This window comes from Schistocerca gregaria, chromosome 11 (genome assembly GCF_023897955.1).
Source record: "Schistocerca gregaria isolate iqSchGreg1 chromosome 11, iqSchGreg1.2, whole genome shotgun sequence".
Taxonomy (NCBI): Eukaryota; Metazoa; Arthropoda; class Insecta; order Orthoptera; family Acrididae; genus Schistocerca; species Schistocerca gregaria.
The window spans coordinates 53,986,180-54,012,586 of NC_064930.1; the positions used below are offsets into that span (position 1 = coordinate 53,986,180).

The following is a 26,407-nucleotide window of genomic DNA, read 5'->3' on the forward strand; positions in this document are numbered from 1 at the left end:
CACTGAAAAGTGGTAATTGTGCTGGTTATGAATGAATGTGTAAAAGAATATATGAGGGTCGCTCCAAAAGAAATGCACACTATTTCTTTTAAATTGATCCTTTATTCTACTTGTTTGAAAGTTTTACAGCATGTAGATACATCCTTTACAGACATTATTTTCATTTCCCCACATAATTTCCATCCCTCTCAACTGCCTTACACCATATTGGAACCGGCACCTGTATATCCGCATATTAAAATTCTGGACCAACCTGATGGAGCCACTGTTTGGCAGCATGCACAAGGGAGTCACCATCTTCAAACCTTGTTCCACAGAGAGTCTTTCAGTTTCCCAAAGAGATGATAGCCACACGGAGAGAGGTCAGAACTGTAAGGTGGATGTTTCAGTGTTGTCCATTTGAGTTTTATGATCGTGTCCACGGTTTTTTGACTGACATGTGGCCGTGCAGTGTCGTGCAACAGCAAAACATCCTGCTTTTGCCAATGTGGTCGAACACAAATCGGTCGAGCTCAAAGTTTCTTCAGTGTCGTCACATATGCATCAGAATTTATGATGGTTCCACTTGGCACAATGTCCACAAGCAAGAGTCCTTCAGAATTGAAAAACACCTTAGCCATAACTTTTCCAGCAGAAGGTGTGGTTTTGAATTTTTTTTTCTCAGGTAAATTTCCACGATACCGCTCCGTTGATTGCCTCTTCGTCTATGGTGAAAAATGATGGAGCCATGTTTCATCACCTGTCACAATTTTTCCAAGAAATTCATCTCCACCATTCTTGTACTGTTCCAAAAGTTCGCAGCATATCGTTTTTCTATTTTCTTTGTGAGCCACTGTCAACATCCTGGGAATCCACTTGGCACAAACCTCTTTTAACGCCAACACTTTTAATATTCTGCAAACACTTTCTTCCGCTATCCCAATGTAGTGTGACAATTCGTTCACCGTGATGCGTCTGTCAGCAGTCACCAGTTCGTTAACTCTCTGCACATTGTCTGGAGTGTGTGCAGTACGAGGCCTGCCGCTGCGAAGACAATCCTAAATATTGCCGTGCCCACATCCGTCACGTAACCTGCTTGCCCGCCGACTAACTGTACTGCGATCGACAGCAGCATCTCCGTACACCTTTTTCAATCTCTTGTGGATGTTTCCCACTATCATGTTTTCACAGCACAGGAATTCTATGACAGCACATTGCTTCTGACAAACGTCAAGTGTAGCAGCCAACTTGAAGACATGCTGTGATGGCGCCACTCACGGGAACAGGTTTACCTAAGTTTTAAAACAAGCAGAATCAAAACTGTGTTTTTACAAAAATAGTGTGCATTTCTTTTGGAGTGACCCTCGTAAAATATTGTGCTTACTTGATAATGTTGCTGTTAGTTATCTTTATAAGCATTCAGTGACACTCTGCATGTTTCCTATAGACTTAAATATGCTGCAGTAACACTCATAAGTGAAACTAGAGAAACTAGATACAGACAAATAATTGCAGACCTGTATCACTCGTTCCAATCTTTGCAGAACTGTTTCAGAAAGTGGCCTGTGGTAAGATAACACCTCATTTAACTGTGCAGAACATATTAACTATTTCGGAGTTCAGCTTTTATAAAGGATTGTCCACACAGAAAGCAGTGCAAGACCTCACAAATGAAGCGCTAGCAGAGCTAAACAAGAAAAATTATCTTGTTCGTATGTTCTGTGACGTTGACAAAGCCTTCGATTTAATAGGTAACACAATTCTGCTTATAAAACTGATGTATAATGTCATTAATCACACATGGGTGGAATCTCATCTCTATAACGGAAAGCAGTGTTCCCATTGAGACACTTATCGCAGACACAAAAATATCAGAATGGGAGAACATAATGTGTGGGGTGTTTCTGAGCTATGTAAATGATTTCCTATTGACATTAGAGGACAATTCAGAAACTAAGGTTGCTGATGACATAAGCATACTAATTAAGGTTCCAGACTCAACCCTAAAAGACACAGCTCGAATGATAGCCGAACTGGCATGCAAATTGTTAATAGCTAACGTTTTAAGTGGTAGTCTCACAAAGACTCAAATTACACATTTATGAGCATATAATAGTGACCTTCTAACGCCAGAATTTTAATGCTAACATGAATTTGACATCAAAATAAAAGTTTTGCTTTACTGAATAAGTGACTTTCGGTGTAGATCACAAAGAACAAAAATGTAGACATACCGATTGTGGTAAGGATATTTTAGAATCGAATAATTTTTATAATAATGAAGATGGAGAATTATATAAATTCGAAATAAGAAACAAAGCTAAAACAATGATGAACAAACAAACTTAACTGGAGGTTGGGTTCCATTGGGGACCGTGTGCTGTTTGTATTACGCAACTGTTGGCCTTATTAAACTCTCTACCAAACAGTTTACCATCCGCAACAACAATTTTATTCTGATCAGCTTTGGTACCTTAATTGTGTTCATTGCAAATATTATGTGAGATAACATATTTTTAATAGCCTTCGTATCAGTTCTCTTACTAATTTTATACCTAAGCTCTTCCCTTAACAACAATTTCTCATGTGTTTCACAAACAGCATAGGAGGTGCACGACTGTCCCACTATGTTTAAAATCTTTTTTTTGTACTTTTGCCTTACATCATTTATCGCTTTTACGACAGTATCGAGCACAAAATTGGACAGTGGATCAAAGACTATTGGGAAAACTAAATTAGCTAAGTCAAAGAAGGGCAGCTCGTTTTGTGTTTTTGTGAAGTACGGGAGAGACTGCCACGGATACAGTACACAAATTTAGGTGCAGTCATTAAGACAGGATCTTCTCATGAAATTTCAACCATCGAGCTTGTCCGTAGAATGTGAAAATATTTTGTTAGCACTCACCTACCTTGGGAGAAGTAATTGTTGTAATAAAGTAAGAGAAACCAGAGCTCGCAAGGAGAGATTTAAGTGTTTGTTTTTACTGAACGCTGTTTGAGAGTAGAACGGTAGAGAAGTAGCTTAAGGGGGGAAGCCACATTGGGAGGCTGTTTAACGCTGACTTTTTGGAAATTTTAATCAAATTTTGACAACATTTCATTCATATTTCGAACAGTTTTTGTGAATTTTTTTGAATAATTTCAGCCAAAAATGACAAAGTTACGCTGTGTTGTCGGCTAAAGGTTGTGAGTATAGTTCATATGTGTGCTGTGTAGCCATTCAGATTTTCATCTGAAATCAAAAAGGTTTAGATTTGACATTAACTTATTTTCTAAGAATATGAACCTCAGTGCAGGTGAAAATAATGAAAATTAAAAATTTTGTCGGTGTTGGGACAATTTACTTAGATTTTTATGTTTTTTTTTTTACTTCTAATTATTCAAAGAAAAATACCCTTAAAATGATTGTATCATGTCACAAGTTGGCACATATAATTTGAATTTTTATGAAAATGATGATATAAGTTTTTATAATGATCAGTTCTATACTTTTTGAGTTAGACTGCACGCAAATGTGAAAAAAGGCATTTAGAGATAAACGCGTTTGAAAAATAAATTCTTGGAAACTAGAAATTCGAGGAAGTTAACAATAATGTAAAATGCTTACCAATTAATCTGCAATTCCAGTACCGTATAGTAATCCTTCTTCCTCATAGGCTTCGTTTTGCGCTTGCAGCAGTGCTTTCTGAGCTTTCCGACCTTCCTTCGATTCCAACGAACTACGTCGATTCTGTGGGCTCACATGCCGGTCATCCATTTGTTCTGCATAATTGAAGCTTTGCGTGCCTACAATAATTCCTACCTTGTCCGTGACCATCAGGAGGGACGAATTTCCTTCATTGAATAAGCCCACTGCTAAATACGGTGCCAATTCAATGACTTTTGTTCCGGAGTTCACGTGTTTGAACTAATCACCAAATAGTGAAATTAAAACTTCCATTCACATTTTGTGTGTGGCCACATAAACATCTCTCCAGTAACTCATCCCTTGATAAATCATCATATATTGGAAGAATTTCATTCTGTACGTCGGGGTGCAATGGAGTAGGGTGTGCTTCACGTTCCATTCCAAGGGCTGTTCATTTGTGCCACTCACAAAAGTTGTCTTCTCCCTCCGGGAAATACTCATGTCGAGGATTTTCAGCCGTGGAAGTCGTACGATAGTATGTCGCCATAATTGCTTTTTTGACATCTTGCACACTATCGAGGTGTCACCTACAGTACTCGCATATTGTGTACGCCAGTTAATTTCCCAATAGAACCTGACCTCGAGAAGATTGTGCCTAGCCCGGCACGTGCAGCGTACTTTTTTTACCCACGTCAGAGTCACACTAGCAGCTACAATTCGGCACATGTTGACAATGCCTTTGAATCGGTAGTCCGTAATTAGTGCTGAGCATTTTCACTAATGACTCTGCGAGTTTGCCTTTTCCACCGAGCTTTTTAGTTTTTCGAATGTTTTGGAGCATAGTCCCCATTCTTCTGGACTCGAGCTTGTACCTAATGTGCACTCGATTCTATGCTTGTAAAATCTAAACAAATGCAAATTTTACTTCGAAATTTTGACAGCGTATTCTTGGATAGTTGAGCTAACAATTAGCCCAATAAAAACAAGGTGTTTTTGAACCTTCTAATGTGGTTTCCCACCTTGAAGATGGTTTGATGAACCCCCTGACAGGCACTTAATTGTGAATTGTAGAGTCATCATGTAGATGTAAATGCGTTATATAATTGTGCACTAATCACTTTTTTGTTGAATAGAAGTTTCTAATTTCACTCCCGTCCACCCCCGGTAGCTGAGTGGTCAGCGTGACAGACTGTCAATCCTAAGGGTCCGGGTTCAATTTCCGGCTGGGTGCAGATTTTCTCCACTCGTGGACCGGGTGTCGTGTCGTCCTAATCGTCACATTTCATCCCCGCCGATGCGCGAATCGCCGAAGTGGCGCCGAATCGAAAGACTCGTACTCGATGAACGGTCTGCCCGACGGACGGCCCTAGTCACACGACATTTCCATTTCGCTCCTTACCCAAACAACTTCGCATTTTCTCCTAGCTAATTTTCTAGTATTTAGTCCACTGTCGAAATGTGCCGAAGTGTTATTGTTAGTGTGACTCCGAAGTGGGTAAAACTCGAAGTCCGTTGCACATGCCGGGCTAGGCAGAATCTTCTTGAGGTCAGATTCTATCGGGAAATTAACTGGCGTACACAATATGCGAGTACTGCTCGTGACGCCTCTACGGTGTATTCGGGTCGAGTTGGGGTACCGTAATTTAGCGTCTCTGCCGCAGCTACCTGCCCCAGCGCTACTGGGCCGTCGCCCTGCCGGTGCACCTGTGCGTCGGGCTGGCACTGTTCGCATTCTTCTTCTACCCCGGACTCGGTCTTGCGATGACGCCCGCCCTCTCGGACCCGCAGACTGTCGGGGACGGGAGAGGCCGCGGAGCGCGGAACACCGCCCCCGCGCCCGGTGCTGTACCCCCGGTGGGAGATCTGCACGTCTCCGAGGTGAGTACCTGCCGCGGGAGACTGTAAATGAAGTGTACGCATTTTACGAGTACGTAGTTTGTGACAGAGCGGGTCTGAAAGGAACGGGAGGACAGAGGAACTTCTCGGGAATAGTCGTCTGTCCTTCACTTCTGGTTAGTCCCGTTTCCACGTCGGTCTCATCCGTTTTCGACCGGTTATTAGTCGCTCTCTCCTGTTCTGCCGTTCTTTGTTCGGTTGCAGTTCCTTTCATTTTTTTACGTTCACACGTTCTCGTACAGTTTCAGACGGTTCTCGAAATTTCGCCTTCAGTTCTGTGTGCACTGATCCGTGTCCGTGACAGGTAAGGTCATTTTGTTTGGCCACACCCTTGGAACTTCCAGCCAAAGTTTAATGTTAAATTTATTGTCTTCTGTGAACTGTCGTTGTAATTTGTATATAACTTATTAATTAATATGCTTCAGAAATTTTATATTAGTTAAATAATCTGACATCACATTTACACTGAAATAATTCCTCTTCTTGTATTCGTAAATCTAACATTTCCGTCTCTGGAAGTGGAGTTACTACGAGGGTAATCCCAAAAGTAAAGTCTCCTATTCTTTTTATAAGTACATAGACCTGTTTATTTCGACAGTGGTTTACACCTTGAACATTTAGCTATTTTTCAACGTAATCACCATTTCTGTTGGTGCATTTTTGTAGACGCTGTGGCAGTTTTTGTATGCCCATGTCGTACCAGCTCGCCGCCATGCTGTTCGGGAAGCTATGGACTGGTGTGATTGTTGCTTGGTCTCAGGTGTAAAGTGGTTTTGTCACCCATGACAATTGAGTCCAGAAAGTTGTCCTGTTCGGCTGCAAGGCAGTGAAGAAATGAGCGGGAACCATCAACTTGTTACTGCATGTTGTAATGTAATCAACCGACGGAGATAAAATTTATCTCGTGCAAAAAGTACAATGCCCACAGTAAAGATTTAAGGTAATTTCATTATGTTGCCAGAAAATGTTTAATTTTTTAAATTATGAATATTTTATTTTATGATAAACAATGGACTTGTTTAATATATATATTAGTTTATTAATGTCAGTAGACCAAAGAATCTAGAATGCAGGAATGTCTGCAACTTCCGGGCGCATGTTGGGTTGCCCGCCACTACTTTGTCAGTATTAGAGGGAGACGGACGTGCTTATGTGACAAGTGCAGTATAACGGATTTAGATTATCAATGTTCATAGTGAAAATAATGTAGTTCCTAACAAAAAGTACGAATAAATATAATTTTTATCTGAAAGTATTTCAGATGTGGTGGTGTTTTTCAAATAAGAAGAAAACCCAGGCAATGCTTGCTGGAATGATTATTTTGCAGACAAAGCTAAGAGAACCCCCGTTGAAAGATGGGATCTGAAGTGTAATCTTTCAGCGGCTACTAAAAAATAACTCTTGCTAAAATTGTGCTGGAACTGGTCATATTATTCTCATTCAAAAACACCTGATGAGTGTGTGGTCCTACCACAATATACCATGTAAGACTCCACAAACAATTAATCAGTTATCTAAGAAATGAGAAAGATAACAACCAGTGCAATGTGGTCCTCAGTCAGCATGCGTGGCACGCATCTTGTGCACACTTTCCGGTAGTTCAATGTTTCGTTTCTGTTAAAATGCTGTGTGTGGTGCTTCGGGAAACCTCAGGAACTGACGTAGAGAGATCATTCACGGTGATCCGCCGATCTATACGCGTGCTTTGCTCGACCTTCAACACTGTCTCCTCAGAAATTGACGGTCTCTCGCTCATTAGTTCGTCGTGAATTTCAGTCTGACCCGTTGCTAACACTCTACACCACTTAAGAACATTTTTGACATCCACACACGACTCACCATACACTTCCATCACTTGTCGATGGATTTCAATTGCTGCAGTGCCCTTTGCATTCAAAAACTAAATAACTGCGCGCAATTTGCACTTGGTGGTAACATCTGACGGGAGATCCATTCTCGACGGCTGCCGAGCCGAGACTGAGCGCCTCGGTGCGGTGTGCGCATGTTTACACACAGCGTGTGAAGCAATCTTCATAACAGTGTGACCAACACACACATAGTTCTGTACTTATAAAAAAAATAGGAGACCTTACTTTCGAAATTACCCTCTTATGTAGATTCACTAGTTCAAAATCCTTTATTCAAGCAAATTCCAGTGCACCACTTATTTATCTCTGTCCCTGATGATGGCTTAACAGCTGCAAACTGGTTTGTGAAATAAATAATAAATACTGTAGAATATTACACCAGTGTTGTGTGTGTTTTCATTCACAATGTATAAAATTTTATACCACGAACCAATGGAAAAGTCAATAAATGCACTTGTGTGATCACTTTGTCTGCTGTCTGTCCGTCTGACTGTTAAAAGCCCTTTTTTTCAGGAGAAGGTAGACATATCAAGCTGAAATTTGTTTCATACTGAGGTCTGTGGTCCTTCAGCAAAGTAAAATGTTGAAGTTTCTAAGTCTGTGCTGTTAAAAGATATGGCTGTATCTGTCACACATTTTGATACTCTTGAACCTACTTGTTACAACTTAAGAGTACTTCCAGTGGGTGTAGAATTGTAAAGCGAGATTGCCAACTACAAGTAAAGGAAAAAATTGAAAAATTATTGATTTGCAGCTATCTCACGCAATATTTTATCATTTGTTACCTGACTTTTCGTCCATCTGTCAACACACATTTTTCTCAGGACTGGATAGACATATCAACTTGAAATGTATGTGACATACTAAGGCCTTTGGCCCCTTGGTGGTTTAAAAAGTTAAGGTTCTAAGTTATCAAACAATGGAAAGTCCAGGTGGAATGTAACAATATGGGAGAAGGAAAGCTGATACTCACCATATAGTGGAGATGCTGAGTCACAATAAAATGTGTAGTTTTAGCTCTCTGAGACTGCTGACATGTGTGCAAGTTGTGTGTGTGTGTGTGTGTGTGTGTGTGTGTGTGTGTGTGTGTGTGTGTGTCTACTGCTGACAAAGGCCTTAATTGCCGAAAGCTATGATTGTGAGGATCTTTTTATTGTGCCTATCGCGACTCAGCATCTCCGCTATATGGTGAGTAGCAACTTTCCTTCTCCTGTATTGTAAGGTTCTAGGTTAGTGCTATCAAAAGATCAAATTGTTTGTGTCACATTTTGATGCTCAAAACCTACATGGTTTTGCAGTTAAAGTAAAGGGGAAAAAACAGGAAATTATTAATTTGTATTTGTGACACATTGTCGTTTGTTGTGCAACTTCAGACTTAACATCAAAACATTCTCAAAAGCCTCAAAAGCAATCAGTGTCGCCCCCGTGTCCCGTACGGCGAGGCCGAGAAGATCTGTGGGGCCGTGCGACCTCCCACATTCACTACACCTTTTGCTTTGACGTTCGAGAAGCCTATTCCATCAGCCGACACTTTTACACGAAGGGATATTGCTAGTGTCGGCACTAGTTCCTGTGTTTGTAACTGCATTTGTCAAGCTGCAGTTGTTTCAGAGCCCACAGCCGCCACCCGGAGAACATCAGAGAAAGCTACAGTTGCCACAACTGCGGTGCTCCCGGTACCTCAAAAGACAGAGCCCGGTAAGAAACCCGGCACTGCATGTGCCTCTGCTGCGGTATCTCGTAGAAATTACTCCCAGATCGAAAAAGCAAATGGGAAGCTTCCACTTGAGGCAAAAACGGGCACGAGACCGTCAGACCGTATTGGTGTCACTCGACGCGGCAGTTCTAGTGCTTCTCCTCCGGAGCTGACGGATTGTGAAGTCTGCTCGGGGCGACCGTCTCACCCCGACACTGTACCTCCACCTGCTGTGGGCTCCCCAGTCCGGTGGAAAGATGGGGTGAAAGTGCAAACCCCGTGATAAATGGCTCTCGTACTAAAGTGGAACGTAAACGGGTCCAGAACTCGTGAGAAGGAACTGAAACCCCTGGCACGGGCACATTTCCAGTGCTTGTGTTTACAGAATACCCTGTGCTACCGGGCTATAACCTCCACAGAATGGACAACCTGACTCGGCCGAAAACTGAGGGCGGGGTTGCCCTGTTTGTCAGTAACGCACACCACTCTTCGGTTGCTGACCTATGAGCAGTAGCCGTTGCTGTTTGTGTGGGTCAGTATATGCTCCCTATATTTACCTACACAGCAACAATAAATTCTGAGAGGCTCTCACACCTATTATAACACAGCTTGCCCACCTGTTTCTCTTACTGTGCGATTTTGGTGCCCTTAACGTATTACGAGGCTCGAACTGTATTTGCCCCGGGGAGCAGAGAACCTCGTGATGTTTTGGGAGCTGTGCATCCTCGACGGGGGCATTTCCACTCGTTCCTCTGCCGGAATCGGGTCGTCCTCGGCCGTCGACCTCACTTTCTGCTCTCCCGCCCTCAAAGACAGTAAAAAACGACTGGTGACCTTCATTCCGGTGACCACTTCCCGACTGCGGATCCGCCTACCGGACAGAGAATTGCTCGAATGGGAGCCGCCGAAATGTGCGGTCGGCAGAGCTAATTGGACGCCGTTCGGCCGGCTGGCAGTATCCAAATGCCCCCACAGTGTCCGGCAACGGGTGCACCGCCTCACGTGTCTGATCTATCACCCCACCAACTTGCCCGTCCTGATGTCTTTGGGCCGTTTCAGGTGACCTGTACGGACTGACGAGTGCTGTTGGACAATCTGGGACAGGCGTACGGTGCTTCGACAGTTAAATGCTACCCGACGACCTCCCAGTTTTTTGATTTGCGAGAGCCGAAGCTCGATGCGTAATTGACCGGAGTAAGTAAAGGTCGTGGTACTCGTTCCTGTACTCCACCAACTTTTCTACTTGTTCTACAAAAGTATTAGAAGCCATCTGGAGGATCTCTGCTATGCAGTTATTTACCATTAGCAGTGGTGCTGCAGTAGGGGTGTCTCGGGACAATGTCCGGAGGCATCACTCGGATGATGACAGAGCATTTTGCAGTTACTACTGCCAAGGCTAGCCAGGATCCGGCATTTGACCGCTATCCTGTGTATGCAGAGAGGGGCAAGTTAGACTCCAGATTCCACAATTCTGAATCTTACACCTCTCCTTTCTCTTCGTGGGAGTTGGAATCGGCACTGTCTTAGAATCGTCATTCTGCACCCGGTCACAACCGCACGCTTAAACATTCACTAGCAGCATCAGAGGAAATCCTCCTCTGATGTTTTAGTTTGATATGGCAGACGACCCATTATCCGAACTTGTGGAGAGAGGCAATATTGATACCTCGCCTTAAACCGGGAAAGAACTGCATATATTTCAGTAATTATGAGAGTGTTGCATTAACGAACTGTGTAGGAAAGACCCTGGAGCGAATTGTTAACCATCACCCAGTCTCGTTGTTAGAGACCGAGTAACTCCTTAGCCACTCTCTGTGTGGATCGTGGAGGTTTCGGTCTGCTTTTGATGACCAGACCTGCTAGACTCAGCCGTTCAGCAGACGTTCATATGTAAACATCGTTGTCTCAATTACAGTGAAGAGACAAAAATGCTGGTACACCTGCATAATATCGTGTAGGGCCCCGCGAGAACGTGAAGTGCCACAGCGTGGTGCAGCGTGGACTCGACTGATGTCTGGAGTAGTGCTGGAGGGAATTAACACCGTGAATCCTGCAGAGTTGTCCATAAATCCGTAAGAGTATGAGGAGTGGAGATTTCTTCTGAACAGCACGTTGCGAGGCATCCCAAATACTTTCAATAATGTTCATGTCTGGGGAGTTTGTAGGCTAGCAGAAGTGTTTAAACTCGGAAGAGTGTTCCCGGAGCCACTCTGTAGCAATTCTGGACGTGTGGGGTGTCGCATTGTCCTGTCGGAATTGCCCACATCCGTCAGAATGCACAATGGATGCGAATGGATGCAGATGATTGGACAGGATGCCTACATGTGTGACATATGTCAGTGTTGTATCTAGACATGTGAGGGGGTCCCACATCACTCAAACTGCACACGTCCCACACTTTTACAGAGCCTCCACCAGCTAGAACAGTCACCTGCTGACATGCAGGGTGCACAGATTCGTGAGATTGTTTCCATACCCGTACACATCCATCTGCTCGATACACTTTGAAATGAGACTCGTCCACGCAGGCAGCATGTTTCCAGTCACCACCAGGCCCACGTCTATGTCGACGGGCCCAGGCGAGGTATAAAGCTTTGTTGTGCAGTTACCGAGAGGACATGAGTGGGCCTGTGTCTCCGAAAGCCCGTATCCGTCACGTTTCATCTAATGGTTCGCACGCTGACACATCTCGATGTCCCAGCATTGACGTCTGCAGCAATTTGTGGAAGGGTTGCACTTCTGTCACATTGAACAAGTCTCTTCAGGTGGTGATGGTCCCATTCTTGAAGGATCTTTTTCCGGCTGCAGCAGTGTCGGAGATTTGACGTTTTACCCGGATGCCTGATATTCACGGTACGGAATTTTTAAATGGGCTCCACAAATATGTAACTGTCTTCACGGTCAGGCCTAAACGGGGGGAGTCCGTCGGTTCTTCTGTCGTTTCTCCAGATCGTGTCCTCGAAATTCGGTCACCTCCAGAGTTTACTGTATTTGATACCGAACTATCTGCTTTCTTGTGGGTGCTGGAGCAGACGAGATGGGCTGTGACTGCTAAATTTGTCACCTCTTTCAACTCTGATTGCCCTTCTGTAGTGGTTAATAAAAAAGAAAAAGAAAAGAAAAGGTGGGAAGAAATTGTGAATAAAAAGGGGTTTTTAAAATCGTTAATGACCGTGAAAAAGGGAAAGAATGAAATGCAAGTCGGACTTTGTATTACAGAAAAGTTATCGGACTTAGTGATTCGGAAAAGCTATTGTTGGGGTGGTCCTTGTGGCGTTTCTGAGCAAACTTCAAACCAATTTCCACTACAAAAATTATGTGAAAGAGAACAAAGAATAACAAAATGTGATTAACAGGGGGAAGTGGCGTAGAGAAGAGTTCATTCTTTACCATGTTGACATGTCTTCTCTTGTGCGGCGTCCAGGTCTTGTTCTCCAAAAATTTCCTGTTTCATTTCTGCATGAAAAGACGTAGCTGCTCCGAAATTTTGCAATCGTCCAGGAATCACTAATTTATACAAATCAGAACCATCTTGGTATTGAATGCAATTTATTTTACGTTGCTACTTCCATCCTCTGAATTTCATACCAACTTGCACAATACGTCTGCACATCAATGAGTTTTTTCGTCTTAATCTGACCACGACTAGCTAATAAGTAAGTTAAGCTTCTGCTCTCAAAGACAAAAAGCAGGTAGAAAAACAAAAAAAGTTACAATTTTAGTACCTCCATTTTCATATATATTTTCCCTGTCGTCGAGCGCTCATACAGCTGCGACGGTATAATTTATATCTGAGGGAACGAGTGTAGTGCAGCGAAATTGAAAGTCCCACTACACTTAAGTCTCTGCAATTCTTGTGTCCAACTGATAAAATAATCCGTAATATCCAATACTCCCTCCTCTGGCTACAACAGTGAGGAAGGATGTGTACTTCTGCCGGATGCCGGGACACACGGGTATTATGTCAGGACTCTCAGGTATTGCAGGGAACGAAAGGGCAGAAGTAGCTGCCGAGGAGGTGTGTCGCAATCTTCAGTTACTTCGGTGTGCCGTCACCATGCACGCTCTCGCCCCGCTGTCGAGGTACAGTGCCGTGCGTCGACGGGAAGGGGAGTGGCCAAAACTTACGGGCGACGAGCCCCGTATCTAGTAAAGCATACGACGCAGCAGTGGCGTAGCTCCTTCCAGCCACACGGGCAGAATGTAGCTCTCCGTACTCATCTCCTTGTAGGCCACAGGTCTGTGATGCACGGCTCGTTGCACCGGCGGCTAGAGGACCCTCAGGGTATGGTGCATGTGGCGTGCAGATCACAGTTCACCACATTTTATTACATTGTGTTTTATTTTCTGATAAGAGGGCGGTCAGATTGCTGCCAGATCTGCCCTCTATTTTATGTAACGTTTACATAAATGTGGTGTGAGGTTTAAGGTTTCATGATATGTCCAACTTGTTTCATAAAATTTTAGGGAGATGTTCCCAATGTGTTAACAGGGTAAATGGCTCACTCACGTATTTCGCAAGTGGTCAGTCAGTCACAATTAACTTTGCATTTGTTTTAACTGTTCTATGGTTTCACATCTGTTTCAATCTCAGGTATAGTACCTTTTACCTTTCCTCAGTTGTTTTCAGGCATGTGATATGTGTGACTGTGTGGCTCAATGCAAATGTTATCCCTCATTTTGTCCAACTGCTCTATTGTCTTCCTTTCAAACTGTCTCTTCTTCACTCTGCATAATTTATCTGCTCTTTCCCTCCTCTCTCTCCCTCTGATCTTCTGCAGCCAGTCTCATTTTCCTTTGTAGTATTCTCTGTCTTGCCTCATTTCTTTCTCAGATTACCATTGTGCATCTAACCGTTTCACCGTACTTTAGTATTCTGCCCTCCCCAATACTCCTCCCGCGGTTACAGTGACGGTTGTTTCCAGTATCCCTCATTTAGTTTCCACATTCCCTTCCTTTTGTGTGCCATTTCTTGCCTCGATAATGACTTCTAATTTCTTCTTCTATTCTTCTGGTTGTTCTTTGATTCGGAGACTTTCTCTGTTTGTTTCACTTTTCCCCCTACTATTTTTGTTTCACTTTTCCCCCTGCTATTTTTGTTTCTTGTCCTATCTATCTTCTGTCTATATTTGAGTCACATCAAGGACTGATTTGTCTCCATCTGCCCTTCTACAACTACAGACTTTCATAATGTCTGATGTTTGCATTTATGTACAGGATCTCTAGAAATTCCCATTACAGACTTCTACGACTTGCAGAGGGGAGCGACTACATAATATTTTGAATAGGAACCCACGTCCGGATACGTACTGTTTCCATTCTACGACAGTTTCAGTTCAAATGTGTATTGTGTACCCATCTGCCGAGGGGAAAGAGTCAAGTCCCGGAGTTGCTCGTCCCGGTATGCAGTATGATGGACAGTACGACACGTACTGCGTAAGATGGTCACCCGACAGTACTCGACATCTGCCTCGCTGCGAGACCTGTTTGATGCCAGTGTGTCTCAGACACAGATCTGCTGGCACGAGATCTGGCTGCTACACTAGAAATTGAAGAGAGACCAAGTGGGATGGAGAGTGTGTACCCAGAACACGCTTCATAGGTACAATGTTTTTAACAGTGTCGGTGGTTGCTGCAATTAGCCGCTGTTGTATTGCGCCAGTGCCATTCTGTACGTACAGTATGCTGGTTTCTTTTTTGATTTGGAATAATGCAAACACATAATGTTGTGTTAATACAAACAAATATGTGTATTTGATACATGGATGTTTCGTTATGTTTCCTTTTGAATTTTTACCTATCATTTGTTCCGTGTCAGACATAATTCAGTTCCTCAAGTGGAAGTGAATGAGTTAAACATATGAACTGAAAGTGTGGAACAGAAATGGTACGTTTCTGGACAAGGTTACCTATTCAAAATATTATGTACTAATTCCCCTCTACAAGTCCTAGAATTTGTAATGAGGAATTCCAAACATCATCTATAATCACGCAGTCTGTCTGTTCTTTTGTAACTCTGTTTGGTGAAGCCTGTTCTTCATAATACCTTTCATCGAATGTCGTGTGCTTTTTATCGTCGTCTCCTTACTGTTGACGAAGCGTATTGTGCTGCGTTAGGAGCTGTGTGGAAGTTAGGACCAGAAGTAAACACGTGTAAAACAAAGTGCATAATGATGGGAGATCTTGGTGGGGATGGAGGAGACACTACAATTTAAAAAAATGGGTAAGAGTACCAAAGAATGAAAAAGTTAAAATACGTAGGCCTGATAATAACAGAAAATAATAGTTCAGCACCCGAAATTCAAGAAAGGATAGCAAGTTCAAAATGGTCCAATGGCTCTGAGCACTAGGATAGCAAGTGAAAACTGATGTTACGGCTGAAGGAATATCACACAGCACTTCTCGATAACAGGGGCACTGCTATTTCGTATTTATTCTCAAATATCGTACCCTCGGCTCTCACTAACGCACGAGTGCAGGTCGTGACACACAGAAGTTTGTGTCCGGTCGTGATTCGTACACAGGTAGCCGAAGCAGTTAAGCGACTGCTCGCATAGAGAGGGAAATCCACGTTCGAATCCTGGTGCGGCATAAATTTTCATTGCTGTCATTCCGATATACAGCTGATGGTGGTTCATATTTGCAGCTGCAGATACATTTCCTGGTGTAGTTATTCCTTTCAGAATACATTGAAGCCCAAAAATGTTAGTAGGAATCCAAAAATCAAAATATATTTTACTGTAGTAATATACGGATCAGAAGGTCAGGTGACGACTGAAAAGGAGGAAGGCAGGTTATTGAGATGGGAAACGGAAGTTTATGAGAGAGATATTTGGGACAGTGTGTGAGGCTGGAGAACGAGAACAAAGGCAGGATTACGGACGCTTTCCGGACACACGACTACTGTAGTGAAATGACCGAGGAAGAATGAGGTGGGCCGGAAGCTCGAAGTGTTAAGGAAGAGCTTATACAGAGAAGGAGAAGAGAGAGACCCGGGGAAAGGTGGCTCGAAAATGAGGAGCAGATTGTCAAAGGAATTGGGGAAGGAAGGCAGTGGACAGAGAAGAACGGAGGTGTGTGACTGAGGAGGCAGAGGTCGTACGAGGCCCGTAGCGCCGAGCTGTAAGTGAGACGCAGATCTGCTGCAGCAGGACCGAAGCTGTAGGGAAATAAGAAAAACTGAATAAAAAGTAGATTGCTCTGCCTGCCAATTTTTTCTTCATGTTTGGTGTGGACTTAGGTGTGGTAAATGTGCAATCCTATAGTGGAGGAATCTTCACAGAACTGGAGCGTGCAGAGGGGGGCAGCGTCCGGCTGTCACGTGTGGTCTGTTACAGGTGTGCCGCCACCTGTACCTCGGGGGGCAGAGCGGCTGACAGCCGGGGCATGGAGCTGGGGCAGAGGTGCCTCGCCGAATGGTGTCCTGCGTCCTGAAGTTTGCCAGATGAGAGGAGCTTCAACTGCTGGTGTTGTTGTGTGGTGGACTCCTGTGGAGCTGAAAATATTGGCACGTGTTTATGTTTAGACGAAGGTGTAAAATTGTTCTAAAGGCTATTGATAAAGGTTGTCTTGTGTGTTAATGAATAAACTATCTTACATTTTTTCTTCAAAACTACATTATTTCTTATGGCTATGCTTTTGACCTCCATATTGTGGTGGGTGCATTTCTCCATTTCAGTGACACATTTCAAGTTAAGATATCCTCTCACTCGGTACAACCGGAAATCTGTTTCATTAATCCTTTAACATAAAACCCAGTTATTTCATTTTTATTATTTTGTCTGAAACTTAAAATCATCCCCCCCCCCCCCCCCCCCCAAAAAAAATAAACCTTATATCCCTTTCAGCACTGATAGTTATTACGTATAAAAGCCAGTTGCACTGCCCTGTAAATTTACAGAGCACCTGACAACGGCAAGATGCCGAAATGGCTTGTGAATTAATATATATAATAAAAACAATTTACAGAGCACTTCAGCTGACTATTATTCATAATCACTGTGTCATTAAGACATATTTTGCACTGTGGACCCCAAAGAACAAAAGTTACGATAGTTAAGTGTCTGGCCACGAGAGAGCATCCACTCTTACATATGTAGCTGGGCTGTCGTGTTTTGGTCGAGGTGGCTGCTGCCGGATATCGTCTTTATAGCGTGCAGCTTTGGACACTCGACAACAGAACGTGTACTTTCAGCCTGCGACGGGAGGAGTTAAATGAGGTGCTGTGAATTGTGTAACTAAACTGTTCACTGTCTGTCAGTGTTCGGCATGCTGTCAATGACAATTTTATCACCTACCTCAGCACGGCGTCTGTTCACCAACTCGCTTTTCTGCAGTGTAGGTACTATGTAGACGACGTTAAAAGCAGTGTTGAAGAAAACTACCGCCCATACTTACGATTGTAGAGGTCTCAAAAACTCGGTAGCTGAATATCCAGAAATATCTTATACGAAAAGTTCAGGTGGAGGGCAATTGCTTCATCTTTATACAAAAATGTCTAAATCTGGTAAAATTTCCTTTATTGCCTCAAGAGGCAAAACTAAACAGGTGGCAGTCAGTGTCCCTGTCCTCCTCCCCCTCCTCCTCCTCCTCCTCCTCCTCCTCCTCCTCCCTCAGCTGCGCCATCTGCTATGCATGCAAGACAGCCGGAAATGTACCACACGTCCAACCCGAGTTCCTACGCGATTCTACAGTCATTCATCTGCTACAATATGATTTTCACATTCAGTTGTTTTCAGTGGATTTCCTTAAAGGAACATGCTCACCAATATTGTTCAGTACTTAAGAATACTGAAATATGCCATGTGGAATTCTTCACAAAGGTCGATAGTTCCACACGCGGTTCTCTCTACGACAAACACTTCAAAATCTTCCGTACTTGACAAAACTATTCATAAATGCATCTGCTATTCGGGCAATATAAGCCAAACGCGAAATGCTAGCTTCTTCATTTTACACACAACTCTTTCCCACACGCACAACGTGACCTTCCCGCCCGACAGCTAGTCCACGACTGCCCTGAATGCCACTCCTGACACTGCCTATACTACTTGATAGAGCAAGGGAAAACTTTACTCTGATTGGTTGATCAAAATGAACAGCTGATCGGATCAATCTTCCCAGATCATATTCGCACTGAAACCGTTTTACTCCAATTAACATTCGCAGATGCATTTATGTAATTTTGTGCTGCAAATATTAACAAAATGTTCAACGAAACCAAACGAAAGAAAAACCAAGTTTTGAAATAACTTTAGAAAATCATTATCCTGCAAACAGCTATTATGGCTGCCTTCTTACAAAAACAAGTACTCTTGGACATGTCGTCAGTAAATAAGGGGAATTACAGCTTTCGTTTCTACAGTTTGCAGTACTTTTCCCATGAGAGATTACATCGTGCTAGAATATAATATTGAAACTTTTTGTAAGTTCATCATACACACTCTGATTTATTCTCGTTTACACACACAACAAAACAAATAATTATTAAATACATATTGACTTACTGAAACTTGTATTATGAAAACTAAAAATGTTGAACGTTATTTAAGTGTAAAAAATCTAACACATTGACCTAACCTTTTGTAAGCTTCTGTAGCAATTTCTATGAAACCTAACCAATATTGGTCATGACAGTGTCAGTTTTGTGAGTTTTACATAGTTTGTGGTATCTTTAAAAGTATTCCATTTAGAAAGCTGAGACTTTATTAACAGCTTCTTTTCAATAACATAAAGTGTTTCCAAAAATCGTATCTAAATTGAACCATATTTAGTTCTGTTTATTTAGAGTCTTAGGGGCTGAAATATTATGTCGCTGGCAGCGATGCCAAAATCTATTCCCACAGTCGGCTGATAGCAGGTGAGTATAGGTCACGTGTAGGAGCACACAGCTACATATGCATTCGCCAATGGCTCCGAGTGACGGTAGCCCATATAAGTAGCGTACTGCAGTAAAACTATTGGGAATTGACTCGTGACGTTATGAGCCCCTCTCTTATGTTATTGTTATGCAGTGCCTTGAAAAAAATGATGGCAATAGTGATACTGAGTTTGACATTGAATTTAGCAGCTCAGAAAGTGAAGAATAATACGATGTTACTTCACTAAATACTGGAAGTCACAACAGTTCATCAGTCGAGCGACAAGTGCTCAGTGGTGGTACGAGATAAGTTCATCCATTGTGCTCCAGCCAGCACCTCAGAGATTTATGTTCACGGGAAACCATTTCAAAATACACTGACACCGTTAGACTTCATAGCTATACAGAAACTAAAAAAATGACTTCAAACTTTGGGATATTTTAGTCAAAGTCCAGTGTACGAGTGTACTCAGGATTTTATTATTGGTGGTCTTCAAAATATTGTGACTCATTATTTTGAGCTTTAAAAGCTATGTTTATACTCTGAGATGACAAAAGCCATTGGAACCTCCCGATAAGTCAGACGTCCCTTTGTGCAGTATAGTGCAGCAGTGTGACGTGGCACAGACTCGAGAAGTCATTGGAAGTCCCTTGCAGAAATATTGACCCACACTGCTGTCCGTAATTGCATAAGTGTCGCCGGCGCAGGAGTTTCTGCATGAACAGACCTCGCATTTGGGCCTCGTATGTATTCGACGGGATCCAACTCAGGCAATCTGGTTGGCCAGATCGTTCAAATTGTCCAGAATGTTCTTCAAACACGTGACGAACAATCACGGCTGGATGACTCGGAGCATTGTCGTCCGTAAAAATACCTTCATCGTTTGGGAACGTAAAAACCTCTGAGTAGTGGACATAACCGTTCAGTCAGTGGTCAGTTCATTTGGGCCTAAGGTCCCGGTCCATTCTGTGTAAATGCAACTCTCACAGTTATGGAGCCGCCATCAGCTTGCAGAGTGTGTTGTTGACAATGCGGGTCTGTGGCTTTGTGGGTTCTGTCACACATGAACCGTACCGTAAACTCGTACCAATTGAAATTGAGACTTCTGTAACCGAGCTACGTTTTCCAGTCATCTAGGGTCCAACTGATCGAGTCACGGGTCCAGGAGAGGCACTGCAGGTGGTGATGTCTGCTACTGTGGCCCATTAACGTGAAATTTCATCACACTGTCCTAACGGATACATTCACCGTACGTCCCACATCGATTTCTGCAGTTATTTCACGCAGTGTCGCTCATCTGTTTGCACCGACAACTCTAAGCGAATACCGCTGCTCTGTTATAAAATGAAGCTCATTGGCAACTGTGTTGTCCATGGTGAAATGTAATGCCTCACATTTAGTATTCTTGGCACTCTCGACAGTGTAGATCGCAGAAAATTGAATTCACTAACGATTTCTGAAATGGAATATCCTATATGGGTAGCTCCCAACTACCATTCTCTGTTGAAAGTTTATTAATTCCAGTTGTGTGGCTGTAGTAGCATTGAAAACATTTTAACACTAATTGTCTGAGTACAAATGACAGCTCCGCCAATGCACTGCCCTTTTATATCTCGTGTGTGCGATACTACTGTGACCTGCATGTAGGCACATTGGTATCCCATGACTTTTGTCCTGTCAGTGTATGTCCATATATGAATGTTTTTAATTAATAATGAAATGTTACATTTTGGAACATAATTTGACCCCTGAGGGAGCCCACAGTCCTTTTGTGGGTACCTGTGTGACGCGCACGGGGCCCCGAGTTTTTGCTGTCTCCTTCTTTTTGAAGGCTGCATTACTATCCCTGTTCCTCTCCTTCCCTATCCTTGCTCCTTTGTCCCTGCCCCCTCCTTTCCCTCTTAGTGGACTTCTTTATGTCTTCCTGGCTATCCTCCTGGCTTTGTTTTGGTCTGTGCTATTGTTTAGTTTGCTGTTTCCGTGTCCCTTTTGTCGTTTTTGGTCCCCTTGGGGTTTGACCTCCATTTCCAAAATTTTCTGTTGTGAGCGATATAGGGATGAACTCCCTACCTAGCTTCCATGGTGTAGGTTCCTCTCCTCCTCCCCTCTCCTTTCCCTTTGCACCCTGGCTGCCCTCCTGCAAGGTCACCAGCACGGTAGCCAGTCCGTGTGATGGGGCGGCTAAGTACCCAATTGGCTGAGCCACCTGAAACCACAGGGATCACACTAATAGTGCCAGAGCTGTTAATGCCTCGTGTATGCACAGGAGTGGATGTTCATTGTTTTGGGGCACCAGAACTCCCACCATGCCAGATGACCCTTGCTGTGGCTGGGTGGTGCCCACGGGGCGAGCCCCTGATTGGAGCAGATGGTACTAGGGTGGATGCCTTTCGCATGAAGCGACAAAAGCTTCACCATCCTGGCCATTCTGTGGCCGTCTCTAAGAGTGGTAGCAGATGTGACAATCCTCGTTATGATCCTTCGACTGCCCCCTCCCTGGCCACACCCTGGGAGGAGGGGGAAGCTCGCCGGCTTGGGTTGAAACCTTTCCCTCGGTGCCTGGCTTGTACCGGGATGGATGGTGGTAGTTTTGCCACGACCAAGCCTTTGTTTTTCGTAGAGACGATTGAAGATAAGTATGGCGAAGTTGAATCGGTGAGTAAAATGCGGTCCGGTGCTTTGTTCATCGAGACATCTGTAGCCCAATCTGATGGCCTGCGTGCTTCTGACCATCTCGGCGACGTCCCGGTCTCCGTCACATCCCACCAATCTTCGAACTCAGTACAGGGCATTATTTTCCACCGAGATCTTCTTTTGCAAACTGACGAGGAGCTCCGTGCTAACCTCGAGTGGCGAGGAATTCATTTTATCCACGGTGTGCAACAAGGTCCTCCAAACAGTTGCGTCACTACAGGTGCCTTTATCCTGGTCTTCGAGGGGGATGTCGTCCCAGAGAAGGTCAAGGTAATGGTGTATCGGTGTGATGTAAAACCTTATATTCCACCATGGATGAGATGTTTTAAATGCTTAAGGTTTGGACACGTCTTCCCGCTGCACCACTGATCCCCTTTGTGGTAAGTGTGGGCACCCCCTCCATGAGGGGAGTGCCTGTGTTCCTCCGCCAATGTGTGTAAATTGTAATGGACAGCATTCTCCATGCTCGCCTACATGCCCGGTGTTTGTGAAAGAAAGGAGGATTCAAGAGTACGAAACCTTAGATCGCCTCACCTACACTGAGGCTCGTCAAAAATATGACCGGCTCCATCCCGTGTCTGTGAACACTACTTTTGCTTCAATTACATCCACTCCTCCTCCTCTTCCCAGCCCCACCCCATTCGCCCCATGCCTTCTGCCTGCTCCTCCCCCCTCTCCCACTCCCCCTCAGTACCCATACCCACCCTTTGGATGCTGCTCCTCGTCCCCTACTGGAAAAGTGCTCCCTTCCTTCGGCAGCCACCGGTACTGGAGCTTCCTCCCGGGACTCCTCTTCCCGGCACCCCCCTTAAAGTCTGTCTACTGCTCCACATCTGCAGTGTGATCCGTGCCTGGTGGGGGCCAAGATTGCCCGGTGTAATTCTGTGCCTGCCCTCACTTAAGTCTGCCCATCTCTTCCTTCCCAAGAGAAGATGCAGAAACATAGGAACAAGGGTGAGGCCCTTCTGGTACCCCCTGAGATGCAGCCTTCCCCTTCTACAGTCAATGAACCAACAGTCTGACCCCACCTATATGGATATTACCCCATCCATATCGGTGACGGATAGCGACTCTGTGGCGTGACCAACTCCGGTCCATTCACTTCGACTTTCGACTCCGGCTTGAGAATCCTCCAGTGTAATTGTAATGGACCTTTGCGTCACCTTCCAGAGTTGCAGCCCCTTCTTTCCTTCTACTCTGCCACTTGTTTTGTGCTCTAAGAGACCCATTTTGTCAGTTTTTACTCATCCACCCTTCGTGGGTTCCACTCTTTCTGGCGGAACCGAATTGGCCCCTTGTGGGCTTCTGGTGGTGTTTTCACCTTGCTCCGCAAGGACATTGTTAGTAAATGGGTTTCCCTCCATACCACTCTGGAAGCCATTGCTGTCAGGGTCAATCTGGCCAGTCCACTCACGATCTGTAATCTTTACCTCCCACATCCCATGCCCTCACCACTCTTCTTCAACAACTCCCTTCTCCCTGCCTGTTATTAGGGTACTTTAATGCCCACAACCCTGTTTGGTGTAGTCATACTACTACTGCCCTGGGCTGGACAGTTGAAGCTGCTCTGGCAGGGCTTGACCTCTGTTACTAAACACAAGCTCTCCCACACACTTTAGTGTGGTGCATGGCATTTTCTCAACCATTTACCTCTCCATCTGCAGTCCCAGCCTTCTTCTCTCCACTCTCATGTGATAGCCACCATTACCTGATTGTTTTGACCTTCCTTCAATGTCTCTCGCCCCGTCAACCTCCCAGGTGTGCCATATCTAAGGATGATTGGGGTGCCTTCTCCTCTGCTCCTATCCCTCCTGTATTGCCGCACGATATTGGTGATTAATCTACTCAGACTTTGACTGCCTCCATCCTTTAAGCATCTGTTTCAGCAATCCCTTCTTCTTCAGCTTCCCCCACCGGAAGATGGTCCCTTGGTGGATTCCGGAAATTACTGCTGCCATAAAAGACAGACAACGTGCTCTTTAACACTTTAAGTGGTACCCTTCTACTGCTCTCCTTCTGGTCTTTAAATGACTCCACGCCCGGGCCCACTACCTAATTATGTGTACCTGCCATTGGTCACCACACCCCCTCTGCACAAGTCTGGGCGTAACTCCGGCGAATTTTTGGCCTCCGTCCTCCCACCAGAGTTGCGGGAATTTCTGTGCGTGGTGTTGCCCTTACCAATCCGGACTTTGTGGCAGAAAATTTCGCTCAACACTTTGGTCAAGCTTCGGCATTGGCTCAGTATCCGCCCACATTGCTTTCCCTGAAAGAGTGTTCAGAACGACTGCTTTTGTCTTTTGTTTCTCGCTGCTCAGAACCATATAATGCCCCATTTAGCGAGTGAGAATTTGCCGGCGCCTTCGCCCTTTGTCCTGACATGGCTCCTGCACTAGATTGGATACATAACCAAATGCCCCAACACTTATCAGTGACTGGCCATCGTATATTGACCCACTTCAACTGTCTTTCTTGTCGTTCTTTTCGGGTCCAAGTTATCTCCTCCTACAGCTCTCCCCAACTGCAAGAAAATGGGGTACCACAGGGTTCCGTGCTGAGCGCCCCTCTCTTTCTCATAGCCATTAATGGTCTAGTGACAGCTGTTGGGCCAACAGTGTCCCCCTCTTTGTATCCCCCTGCGGGTTTGGGGGTTAGAATAGGCCCGCGGTATTCCTGCCTGTCGTAAGAGGCGACTAAAAGGAGTCTCAAGCTTTTCGGCCTTATATGCTGGTCCCCTGTTGGGTTTGACCTCCATCTCTCAAAATTTTCCGAAGAGTGAGCCGATTGGGGAAGGGCGCCTTACTTGGTGCATTGTGCCCATCTTGCGATCAGACCTTTCGCCAGCTTATACACCGTTGAACTGCAGTCCTGTCCGCTCTCCATCTCTTGGGCATGACTTTTTCTGCGTGCAGATAACACCTTGCACTGTGCAGTGCCTCTTTCTGCACCGACGGCGACCATGGACCACATGTTACCTAACATCCAGCACAGTAGCCAGTCTGTTGTGGTGGAGCCGCCATGTACCCTGTTGGTTGTAGCCCCCTGACAACACAGGGATCGCTCTACTGATGCCTGCGCCGTTAACTCCCCACGTATGCCAAGGAGTAGATGCCTATCCTCCTGGGGTATCGGGACTCCCGGCAACAGCCATCCTGCCAGGTGGCTCTTGCCGTGGCTGGGTGGCGCCCGTGGGGAGGGCCCTTGGTCGGAGTAGGTGGCATCAGGGCAGATGACCCGCAATGAAGCGTGGTACATCGTCTCTCGCTGGTGGCCAGCCGCCAGCAGTCTCTAAGCATTCTCGGGCTCAGTTTAACGCTCAGAAGTACGATCTGAAAACGTTCCCCTCCCTGGCCACACTGTGGGAGGAACATAAGTCTCAGGATGGCAGTAGCAGTTATTCGCCCCGCTTCTTAGTTTGTACGAGGGTTGATGGGGAGTCTTTTCTCTCTACAAAGCCTCAGTTCTTCGTCGAGCATTTAGAGGACAAGTTTGGGGAGGTGGAAGGCTTGTCAAAAATGCGCTCTGGGTCAGTCCTGATACAAACGGCATCCTCTGCCCAGTCACAACGGTTACTCGCTTGTGACAAGTTGGGGGATGTTGCCGTTACAATCACACCCCATAAGAGTTTAAATATGGTACAGGGAGTTATTTACCATAGGGATCTTCTTTTGCAGTCTGATAAAGAGCTGCGCGCCAATTTAGAGCGCCGAGGTGTACATTTCGTCCAGCGCGTTCATCGGGGTCTGAAGGAAAATCAGATTGCTACCGGTGCCTTCATCTTGGCCTTCGAAGGGGATACATTACCGGAAAAAGTCAAGGTGATGGTCTACCGATGTGACGTTAAGCCCTATATCCCTCCCCCGATGCGGTGCTTTAAGTGCAGGAAGTTCGGCCATACGTCTTCTCGCTGCACTTCCAGCCTCACATGTCGAGATTGCAGACGCCCATCACATCCCAATACTCAATGTGCCCCGCCTCCCATCTGTGTCAACTGCGGGGAGAATCATTCACCTTGCTCGCCAGACTGCCGAATTTTCCAGAAAGAGCGTAAAATCATGGAATACAAGACCCTGGACCGACTAACCTATACTGAGGCCAAGAGGAAATACAACCGACTCCATCCTGTGAGAATGACATCTTCCTACGCTGCTGCTACAACACCTGTGCTAGCCCTGTCTGTTTCTCCAATTGTGGCCGGATCGATGAGTAGTAAAACTCCTCCTGCCCCCTCGCCAGTGGGGGGCTCTACCCACCGGGTTGTTCCTGCGCCACCTACCTCAGGAGCAACACCATCCCACCCATCGGGGACGTCCGTCCCCACTTCTAAGCCGGAGAAGTGTCCAACTTCTTCGGCTTCTAACGCTCGCAAGGGGTCCCTTGGGTCCCTCCCTTCCCAGGTTTCCGCCAGCGAGAAGCCTGACGACCGACAATGGCGTAAGTGCCCGCAATCAGCTGATCGTAGGGCTTCACGATCCTCCTCCGTCCCAGAGACTGAATCAGTGAAGCCCTCCCAGCTGGTGCGACCCAAGGAATGGTGTGAGAAACCCAAGAAGAGCTCTCAGCTCAAGGAACTCGCGGTGGCAGCCATCCTGCCGCAACCTTCCAGCTCTGCATCTGAGGATGTGGTGGAGATTCTGGCGTCCACTGAGGACCTCGATCTCGCCAGTCCATCAGACACCATGCAAAGCACTATCACAGGTGCTAAATCGGAGGCAGCAGGTGACCCAGCGGCGTAATCTCCCTTTCCAGTCCCGTCAAGCCTTTCTCAGCCATGGACAACACCATC

The 26,407-nt window shown here is 45.1% G+C and overlaps 1 protein-coding gene across 2 annotated transcripts in view; it reads left to right on the forward strand.

The window, feature by feature from the left end:
- LOC126295282 (phosphatidylinositol N-acetylglucosaminyltransferase subunit P) overlaps positions 1–16,682 on the forward strand; it is a 41,408-nt gene extending 24,726 nt beyond the window's left edge. For both annotated transcript variants that reach the window (XM_049987712.1, XM_049987711.1), the window contains exons 3-4: positions 5,269–5,485; positions 16,405–16,682. In XM_049987712.1, coding sequence (XP_049843669.1) covers positions 5,269–5,485; positions 16,405–16,443 — 256 coding nt within the window. In that variant the 3' untranslated portion in view covers positions 16,444–16,682. The remainder of the gene's footprint in view (positions 1–5,268; positions 5,486–16,404) is intronic.
- Positions 16,683–26,407: the final 9,725 nt, after the last annotated feature.